The 10,569-nt window shown below is 47.4% G+C and overlaps 1 protein-coding gene across 1 annotated transcript; it reads left to right on the top strand.

Moving 5' to 3' along the window:
- Positions 1–9,075: 9,075 nt before the first annotated feature.
- On the top strand, positions 9,076–10,302 carry CUNH19orf84 (chromosome unknown C19orf84 homolog). Its single transcript, XM_052760329.1, has 2 exons — positions 9,076–9,106; positions 9,434–10,302. Exons 1-2 carry the CDS (start codon positions 9,076–9,078, stop codon positions 10,066–10,068), a joined length of 666 nt encoding a protein of 221 aa, XP_052616289.1. The 3' UTR covers positions 10,069–10,302.
- The last annotated feature ends 267 nt before the right edge of the window (positions 10,303–10,569 follow it).

Below are 10,569 nucleotides of genomic sequence, written 5' to 3'. Positions count from 1 at the left end.
GATGAATGCTCCTGTTTGGGTATGCTCTGAGTGTGTCTCTCAAAAGCTTATGTGCTAGAAGTTTAGCCCACTTTGTGAAGGTGGTAAGATGATGTGATCTTTCAGGAGTGGGGCATGGTGGAAGGTGGTAGGTCATGAGGCATTGAATAGCCCTTGGAAGGTGTCAATGCTGGTATCACAGAGTGGACCAGTTCTCAAGAGAGGGGGTTACAAGTTTGGCTGCCTCAACTCTCTCAATTCCTATCTCAATGGCTTATCCATGTCTCATGTACTCCCACCAAGATGCCATCTGTCATATTGTGGTGGAGGCACAAGACCCTCATCAAAGCGTGATGGAGGATTTGAAAGTCCCACTTGACAGCTGCCTTAGGTGAGAAAGTGTCCACTCTATACGTCTTGCTAAGGGGAAAGAAGCAGGAAGTTAGCCATCTTGAAATGTTGAAGCATAAAGTACACTGACCTACTTAGATCCTTTTCCCTTGTCTTAGTATCTTAGTCAGGGTTTCTATTACTGCAACGAAACACCAGGACCAAAAAGAAAGCTGGGGAGGAAAGGGTGTATTTGACTTCACTTCCACATCACTGTTCATAATTGAAGGAAGTCAGGACAGGAATTCAAACAGGGCATGTGTAGTCAGACTTTCCTTTGGGCCACCAGCTTACAAATAATGACATGGAGACTTACTATTAATTATGAAAGCTTGGCCTTAGCTTGGGCTTTTTCCCAACTAGCTCTAAAACTTAAATTAATCTGTTTTTATTAGTTTATGTTCTATCACATGGCTCAGTTACCTCTGCTCTGTACTGCATGTCCGACTTCTTCGATATTTGGCTGCTGTCTCTTGAGTGCCTAGATTCATCTCGAGTTCCTCTCTCTGCCCTGAAGTCCTGCCTATTCTCCTGCCTCATTATTGGCCATTCAGCTCTTTATTACACCAATCACAGTGACCATCTGCACAGAGTGTAAACAAATATTCTACAAAAGGCAGGAACCTGGAGGCAGGAGCCAAGACAAAGACCATGGAGGGGTGCTGCTTACTAACTGGGAGTAGCATGGGTTTTGAAACCTTAAGCTCACCTCCAGTGATATACTTCCTCCAACAAGGCCACATTCTAGCCTGAGTGAGCTCTGGGCTTGATTGGGAGACCCTATTCCTTAGTTACTCTTCTATTTCCGTGAAGCATGAGGCAGAGAGCTAAACCAGAATGGCATGGACTTTTGAGACTTCAAAGCCTGCCTCCAGTGACAGACATCCTCCTATAATGCCACAGGTCCTGCAACAAGACCACACCACCTAATGCTTCCCAAATAGTTTCACCAACTTGGAACCAAGTATTCAAACATACGAGTCAGTGGGAAACATTCTCATTCAAAACACCATACTCTGACTCATGGAATAAGGTAGAAGAGTGACATCACATCCTATATGAACACACACATATATGCACATGCATTCACAGATGTGTACCCACACACATACAAACATACACATAAAAATGGGGGAGGGGATTCAGATAGACCCTGGAGTGGGTAACCTTGGCAAGTTGTTGGGTAGACACTGGAGAGCCTGCCAGAGAAAGCAAGGTGGGTGTCCACAAATTACATAAAGGATGGGAGATCCTATTATAGTCTGCTTCAACTCTGAAGCTACCTTGAATGTCTCTTTGGCCTTGGAGTTGTTTGCTGTGGGATGGTCTGTATGTCAAATGCGTTGCTGATTGGTCAATGAATAAATCACTGATTGGCAGTGGCCAGGCAGGAAGTATAGGCGGGACTAACAGAGAAGAGAATTGAGAAAACAGGAGCTGGGTGGGGGAGACACTGCCAGCCGCCATCAGGATAAGGAAGATGTAAAGATGCCGGTAAGCCGCAAGCCACATGACAAGGTATAGATTAATAGAAATGGATTAATTTAAGCTGTAAGAACAGTTAGCAAGAAGCCTGCCACGGCCATACAGTTTGTAAACAATATAAGTCTCTGTGTTTACTTGGTCGGGTTTGAGCAGTTGTGGGACTGGCGGGTGAGAGAGATTCATCCTGACTGTGGGCCAGGCAGGAAAACTCTAGCAACAGTTGTTCATAAGCCTGTGTTGCCAAAGCAACAGACTTGGGCAGAGGTCAGTTATTTCAAAATACATGTGTTAAGGTTGTGACTTCTGTAATAACGGCTTAGGCCTCAAGGGAGAAGAGTTGTTACCCAGAGCTCTCGGGGACCAGCAGTGTTGTGTTAGTGGGTGTAGGCGGGGAAGAACACCAGGATGGAAGTCAGAAGAGCCAGTTTGAACTTGAGGGACGGCCAGGATCCCTCTTCAACCAGGCTGTTAGAGACCATTACCTTCAGGATATGTAAGCACAAGAAAGCTTTATTTTGCTAATAGCTAATCTAGGCCTGTTCTGTTAAAACTCTTTTCTGGGCCAGTTAGATAGCTTAGCAGGTTAGGACACTTGCCACCAGGCTCAGAGGCCTGGGTTCAATCCTCAGAATCCACCCGGTGGAAGGACAGAGCTGACTCCCCCAAGCTGTCTTCTGACCTTCAGACGCACGATGTAATTTTTAAAAAGACTTTTTCTCACCTTTTATCAGGTCTTTTACTCACCAATGACTTGTTTTGAGTTTCTTTTTGTTTGCTTTTTTATTTTTTTTTTTTTTGGTTTTTCGAGACAGGGTTTCTCTGTGTAGCTTTGCGCCTTTCCTGGGACTCACTTGGTAGCCCAGGCTGGCCTCGAACTCACAGAGATCCACCTGCCTCTGCCTCCCGAGTGCTGGGATTAAAGGCGTGCGCCACCACCGCCCGATATGTTTGCTTTTTTAGATAGGGCCTCCTTCTCTATGTAGCCTTATCTGGCCTGCAACTCACTAGGTAGACCAGGCTGGCCTTGACCCATGGAGGTCTTCCTGCTTCTGCCTCCCCAATGCTGGAATTAATAGCTTGTGCTACCATGCCTGGCTGATTTTTTTTTCTTTTTTTATTTTCTTTTATATACTGTCTGGCTTCAAACTACATATGTAGCACAGGATAACCTAGAACCTCTGACCCTCCTGTTCCCAGCTCCCAAATGCTGGGTCACAGGCATGTACCACGCCACCACATCTGGTTTATGAAGTGCTGGAAATGGAACCCGGGACCTTGTGCATATTAAACAAGCGCTCTACTGGGTGAGCCACATCCAAAGTCCAGTCAGTCAGTTCTGATTTTTTTTAAGACTCAGCTGGGGGCTGGTGAGGGTTTAACAGTTAAAGGAACCTGCTGCCAAGCTGATGACCTGAGTTCTATACCTGGGACCCAAATGATGGAAAGAGAGAATTAACTGAGATGCAGTGAACAACCGCAAAAGAATGGAACTCCACAATTTCTCCAGTCCTACAACTGTATGATAACACATAGATAGCTTCTTGATGTGTGTGTGTGTGGGGGGGGGGGTGTCAGAGCTTAGGTGAGTGCTTGCCTAGTGTGCATGAAGTGCTTGTTCTAATCACTAGCGTCACACAAACTGGGCATGAGGGTGTGCTCTGGTAAGGAGGATCAGGAGTTTAAGGCCATCCATCCTCTGTTACATAACAAGCGTGAGGCCAGCCTGAGCTACATGAGACTCTGTTACATGTAGCATAGGGCATGGTGGCATATGCCTTGAATCCAAGCACATGGGGCATATCTCTGTGAGCTTGAGCCAGGATGTTTTACATGGCAAGTTTCAGGCCCATCCCGGTTACCATAGTGAGAACCCGTCTCAAAACAAAACAAAAATTTTCAATCCACAAAGTAAATGAATGAATAAGCACATCCCAGCCTAGTCTTACATCTTGACTTCAAACTCAGTCCAAACCTCATCACCCTCCCTCCTCACCTAACACAGGTTCATCCCGGTACCTTGCCAGGTGTTGAACCTTCCAGCACTTTGCAGAACAGTTAGAAATAACTTCTTATCATTTATAAGTTACACAGTTTGTGACACTCTCTTATGGCTGTGAAAACAGCTTCTGAATCAGGAGAAGGTGATGGTGGTCCCATTCCTGTCCCACTCTGAAGAGAACTGAAGAGAAAAATGAGGTCTTGGGGAACAGGGGTGAAATGGCCCCAGTGAAGGCTCCCACAGCTGCACCGATGGCCTCCGCCTCTAGAGGGCAGCACAGCATAGGTAGCTGTGCCTCAACATACCAGTGGGCAACATTCTCCCACACTCTCTCCTAAGGGCAGCCCTCCAGAAGATACTTCCTCCTGCCATCACTCACTGGACCCTAGCTTACCTCCCACCACCTCCCCCAGATGCCCTGACACAAAATCTTAGCGGCAGCTTTGACTTTTCCTATATCAAGCAATCCTGAACATTCTTCATCCTGAACGTCAGAGGATTCGAGCAGCTGCTTCCTTTACCATCCCAGCTGCTGCTGACCCGACATTCTGTCATCTGAGCTGCTCTCGTGTGTGTATGTGTGTGTGTGTGTGTTTGTGTGTGTGTGTGTGTGTGTGTGTGTGTGTGTGTGTGTGTGTGTGTGTGTATGCTTCAAAACACACAATACCACTCTGGGGAGATAGCTCTGTTAGTATCCTGAGTTTGATCTCCAGAACTCATGTTAAGAGACAAATAAAATGCCTTCAAGATGGTTAGTGGGTAAAAAGCACATCTTGTCAAGTCACCTGAGTTCGATCCCCAGGACCCACCCGGTGGACAGTGAAGAGCCAACTCCCACAAGTTGCCCTCCGATGTTCACTCTCCATTATAAATGCACACGCATATAAACATGTAAAAATGCTTTTACACACACACACACACACACACACACACACACACACACACATGCACTCACACATATGTGGATAAATAAATAAACAAACAAAATTCTAAAAGAATTTAAAAGTGAGGCATGGTGGAATCACTTGTAATCACAGTGCCAGGGAGATTGAGACAGGTGGATTCCTAAGCGTTGATGGCAAAATGCCCACCTGACCAGTGAAAAACCTGTCTCAAAAAAAAAGTATGGTGCTGGAAGGATGGCACCCAAGGCTGCCCTTTCCCTCCATACATACGTGTATGACATACATGCACAAATATAAAAAATATAGGCACCCATATCCAGAAGAAGCAGCAAGCAGCGTGCTGAATCCTCTCTACTCTGCTGCTTCTTAACAAGGGAAGCATTTTAAAGCAGGAAGAGATTAACTTGGCTGAGGGGCCACAACTCTGCAGAGCAGTGAGAGGCGAGACTTCACTTCAGCATGCTGGCTGGAAGTCACACCCATGACCCACAAGTCCCCAGGGCTTCCGTCTCTGCTGATTTCTAAACCGCTGTGACCCTCACAATGACTTTGAGATGGATTTTCTAAACCAGTCTCCTAACCAATTGCATTGCCTCTTCTTGCAGGGACAGAACAAAAAGTCCCTGGAGTTTGCAGCAAACCCCAGAACTTACCTAATGGCTTACTTACCCAGATTAGGAACTGCGTGCAACACACTTCCTAGGTAGAAGGAGGTACCACCTACCTAGGGTCGGAGCCGAAGCCAAGGGAAGGAGCTGCTCTTAAAAGGCCAGGTATACAGGCAGCCAAGATGGAGAGTTTCCCCTGATCCCAGAGGAGCTAAACCTGGAAAGTAGTAATAAAAGAATAGGCTAGGAGAAATCCCATCATCACTCTGGAAATGGGCACACACAAGGACTCTGAAAGCCCATGTAGCTTGCTCAAGGTCACACACTAATTAAGGAGCAGAGCAAGAAATAAAAGAGGGTCTGGGGTTCAGTCGCTGGTAGAGTGCCTGTCTAATGTACCAGGTCCTGGATTCAGCCTCTAACACTGGGAAGACAAACAAACAAACACCTTGTGTCATCTTTGATTTGGGGGACCCACTCCAGCAGTCCAATAGGTTGTCCTGCTTCTCAAACACTTCTCAACTTAGCCTTCAGCTTCCAGGTTCACTACACATCAAAACCCACTCTCCAACCACAGGCAAGGTCTCTTTCCAAAGCATAAGTCAAATTATGTCACACATGAGCTTCAAATCGCTCAAAGTGTTTATTATTAGGATAGAGTCCACCTCTGTAGCCCATGGAGACCTGGAACTTGTCTGGGTTGATCCCAACCCTCCTGTATCTGCCTGTCTCCCCAGGGCTAGGGTTACAGGTGTATATCAGCAGCCCAAGCACTCCCATTCTCTTACAATGAAATAGGGCTCAGGGATACAGCTCAGCAGTAGAGGGCTTGCCTGGCATGCCAGAAGCCCTGGATTCCATACAAGTAGTGCTTTTAAAAAGAGGGAGAGAGAGGAGAGAGGGAGGGACGGAGGGAGGGAGGGAGGGAGGGAAGAAGAAAGGGAGGGAGAGAAGGAAGGAGGGAGAGGACAGAGGGGGAAGGAGGGAAGGAGGGAGAGAGGAAGGGAAGAAGAAAAGGAGGGAGGGAGGGAGGGAGGGAGGAAGTAAGGGAGGGAGGAAAGGAGGGAGGGAAGGGAGGAAAGGAGGATGAACTATTTACTATAATGCCAGTACTGGGAAGCAAGAGACAGACGGATCAGGAGTTCAAGGTCTTCATCAGCTACATAACAAATTTGAGGACAGCCTAAGCTAATGAGACTCTGGAAAGAGAGAGGAGAAGGGAGGAGAGAGGAATGGGGAAAAGAAGGGGAGGAGTTAGGAGCGTGGCTAGTGGAAGAATGGAAGGGTACTTGCTGAGCATATGAGCTTTGGAACTAGAAAAATGGCTTAGCAGTTAAGAACACTTGCTGTTTTTGCAGAGGACCAGGGTTCAATTCCTAGTGCCCACATGGTGTCCCACAACCATCTGCAACTTCAGTTCCAGGGGGATCTGTTGCCATCTTCGGACCTTCTCAGGCACTGCATGCGTGTGGTGCAGACATATATGCAGGCAAAACACCCATTCTCATAAAATAATAACAATAAAAAAGACATCTTAGCTTTTGTTTCCAGCATTACAAAAACAAATTTGAAAGAAAAAAAAAGGAAACCAAAGGTTCAAAATCTTAGGCTGGGGATGTAGGTAGTCAGCAGACTTCTGGCTTTGAGTGCACAATGCTCTGGGTTCAACCCAGCAGCACATCAAACATATGCGGTGACACATGTCTGTAATCCCGACACTCGGGAGGTGGAAGGAGGAGGAGCAGAAATTCAAAGTCATCTTCAGCTACATGGTCAGCATGAGGCCACCCTTAGCTACATGAAGACTAGCAAAAAAATTAAATAATTTAATTAAATTGAAAAAAGAAAATCCAGACTTTTCCTTCCTCATTCCTGTGCTTGCTGTGACCAGAGTCCTACTCTGCTTTGTCTACTAGACCAGTCAACCTCCAGGTCTTCTGGAACCTTCCTATGATACCCTTCCCTAAGCACCTATTCCAAAGGCCCTCTTTGGCCTGATTTATCTTCAGAGACTCTGTTTGGTTGAGTTTTGTTTTGTTTTTGAAGCAGCGTCTTATGTAGCGCAAGCTGTCCTGGAATTCCCTGTGTAGGTGAGGATGACCTTGAACTCCTGATGATCTGCCTCCACCAACAACGCCAGCCAACTTTCAATAAATATGCCTTAAATAAATAAATAGACAGAATGGCTTCTTAACAAACTACTGGGACAATCAGAAGATCTCAGCGTCTCCAGCTAAGGGGCTGGAGAGATGACTCGACATTGGTTAAGAATGCTTGTTGCTTTACAGAGGATCTGTGCTCAGTTTTCCCAGCTTAACAACCACCAGTAACTCCAGCTCCAGGAAATCCGACGCCACCCCCCTTTTCTGGCCTCAGCATGTACTGTGCTTATACGCACACACATGCACACATGCACATACATAATTAAAAATAAGGATAAATATCTAATGGCAGTGGGATGGCTATTGTTATGTTGATGGCTAAAAGTTTAAAAATTACTGTGCTTAAGAGAACTGTAAAGCGGGCCGGGCGGTGGTGGCGCACGCCTTTAATCCCAGCACTGGGGAGGCAGAGCCAGGAGGATCTCTGTGAGTTCGAGGCCAGCCTGGGCTACCAAGCAAGTTCCAGGAAAGGCGCAAAGCTACACAGGGAAACCCTGTCTCGAAAAAACCAAAAAAAAAAAAAAAAAAAGAGAGAACTGTAAAGCACAATTGGACCTCCAAATATTAAGGGTTAAGGGTTGTTTTAAAATTGCCTGGTCTTGTACAATTTTAACAAAACGGTTGTTTATGCATGAAACTAGGTCATAAGGTTGACTGCTGCTTTTGTTTCTGTAAACAAAAGCTTGTTTTGCTTCAGACAACCTTGAGCTTGCTTGTAATCAGAATGTAACTTTATGTTCCTTGACGTTATAAACCCCTGACTCATGTGGCGGGCTGTATTCGGGAATCCGGAGTCCTGGGTGTAGACCCCGCACTAGTATCTGAATAAAAGCCTCTAGCCTCTTCTTTGTTTAAAATTTATTAATGGCCAGACTGGTGAATCTCTGAATGACCTTAGAGATTATAGACCCATAATAGGACCTAAGACAGTGTTTACAGCTTTGCACACATACTGTCAAGAGATGTCATAGAAGTCTCACCAGAACCAATAACATTAGCCCCATTCTAAAACGTGGAAACCGAAGCAAAGAGGCTAGGCAAACTTCGGTCACATGTAACAGAATCCACCCCCAGGATGCCTAAGTTTACCATGACCTAGGGTCCTCAGTCTAAAAATCACAGCAATTCTTAATAACAGCCTGAAGGCAACTGTATAAATACAGGGGAGACCTGTGAGTCTAGGCCTGGATCCCTTGGGTCTGTGGGAGGAGGCTGGGTCTTAACCCGTGGATCTAAGTGAGGAGGGTGAGGATCTGAGGGCTGGAGCCTGGACCCCTGAGTCTGAGGGAGGAGGCCTGTGGTCTAGACCCGTAGGTTCAAGCAAGAGTTGGGGGTTGGAGAGCTGGCCTGGGTCCCCTGATCTAAATGAGTGACAGTTCTATCTAGGTGGGAGGATATTCGAGGCTGCCCAATGGCAACTCCTTGCAGCCCGCTAGCCCCGCCCCAGAGCTGCATGCTTCTATGGGCCTTGCCTTTCTTCTTTTGCCCCTCCCCTTCCTGTTAAAGCCCCAGAAGGATCTAGAAAAGATTTCAGACGCGTAGAGAAGATGGAAGAGCGAAAAGATAAGACTTCGTGCAGTGGGTGAGTGAGATAAAAACCTTCCAGGAAAGAGCCTCATGAAGAAGAGGGGACAGGGAATATTAGAGCCAGGAGTGTCTTGAACTGAAAGTACCATTTAAAAACCAAATAGACAGGCTAAGGTATTATGACCTAGGAACTCTCTGGAGGACTTTGGTAGCCAACTGTTGAGCAAGATACTTCCAGATATGGAAGCAAAAGGGACAGAAGTTCAAGGCCATCCTCGGCTTCAGAGCAGAGTGTGAGACTAGCCTGGCTACATGAGATCTTGTCTCAAAATAAATAAGTAAAATAATTAATTACAAAGTTAAGCCTTAGACACTTAGAGCTGGGAATTGGAACTGAGGTATTGGGTGCTGGGACGGTGCAAAGGTACCAGGTAGTTGATGTACTGACCGGCCTTATTTATCTTCCTAGGGACAACCTTTCTCTGCCGTTAGCCGGGACTGAGGCATGGCCTGATTCAGCCACCCCAGCCCTGGCACCCTCACTTCTGAGCACCCTAGACCCAGCCCACTTGGGGCTCCCCGAGCAACTGGCTTCTGTCACTGTCCCCATCCGCCTGGACACTCTGTCCTACCTCCTACATAGTGCCCTCCTGGGGACCTACAACTTCCAACAGTCCTTACCCCCTTGCTCCTGCCCTGCCCAGCCGTGCCACATGGCACCAGACACAGTCAGGAGACCTCCCAGGAGATGGGACCAGGCCCGTGGGGGCTGTGAGATTGAGCGCAGGCCTTCCCGGGGCAGGGGTAGGGGCCGGGGCCGGGGCCGGGGCCAGTCACGATGGAGCCCTGGGAGAGCCAGAGAGCTGGAGAGGAGCATGGGAAGAGGCCCTGGGGCTGGCCCCAAGACCCAACCAGCGACACCAGCATCCCAGGAGGAGCAGAAGGAAGCTGGAGGACTGGAACCACCCCTGCCTGCAGCACCTTTGTCTGAAGACTGGGAGACAGACTACTAGGACCCAGAAGAGCACCCAGTACTTGGCTGCCCAGGGCTACCCAGAGCTTACAGTGTTCTTAATCCTTCAGAGGTACCCTCAAGACATACCATCTCTACAACCTCCCGGGTCTCCAAACCACAGCCTCTGAAGGCCTCCTGCAGATCACCTTGTAAAGCCTAAACCTGACTTAGCAACCCAAACCCAGCTACTATCCCAGTTTATTCTCAATGCCCCAGGCTGCTCCAACCACATTTCCAGACCAAATCATCACCCCAAAGCCCTTCCTCTCTCCATTCCACAGTCAGCCCATTTGCCCACCCTTCCCCACACCCCTCTTGGCCTTCAGTTCTGACCCATGTTCATTCCTAGTTTGTTTATTTGCTGTTTTTTTTTCAGTGCTGGCCTCCCGAATGGCAGTCAAACACTGAACTAAACTGCAATCCTCTTTTATTTTTATCTTGAGAAAGGGTCTACCAAGTGTCCAAGCTGGCCTTGAACTTGCGATCCTCCTATCTCAGC

This window comes from Peromyscus californicus, unplaced genomic scaffold (genome assembly GCF_007827085.1).
Source record: "Peromyscus californicus insignis strain IS unplaced genomic scaffold, ASM782708v3 Scaffold_4__1_contigs__length_199733344, whole genome shotgun sequence".
In the NCBI taxonomy this organism is placed as follows: domain Eukaryota; kingdom Metazoa; phylum Chordata; class Mammalia; order Rodentia; family Cricetidae; genus Peromyscus; species Peromyscus californicus.
Note: the sequence above shows the minus strand (reverse complement) of the source record. Positions and strands in the feature narration are given on the sequence as shown.

Coding starts and splice junctions, on each gene's coding strand:
- CUNH19orf84 (XM_052760329.1), top strand. CDS start 9,076: ATGGAAGAGCGAAAAGATAAGACTTCGTGCA. Junction 9,107..9,433: donor AAAAGATAAGACTTCGTGCA/GTGGGTGAGTGA, acceptor TTAGACACTTAG/AGCTGGGAATTGGAACTGAG.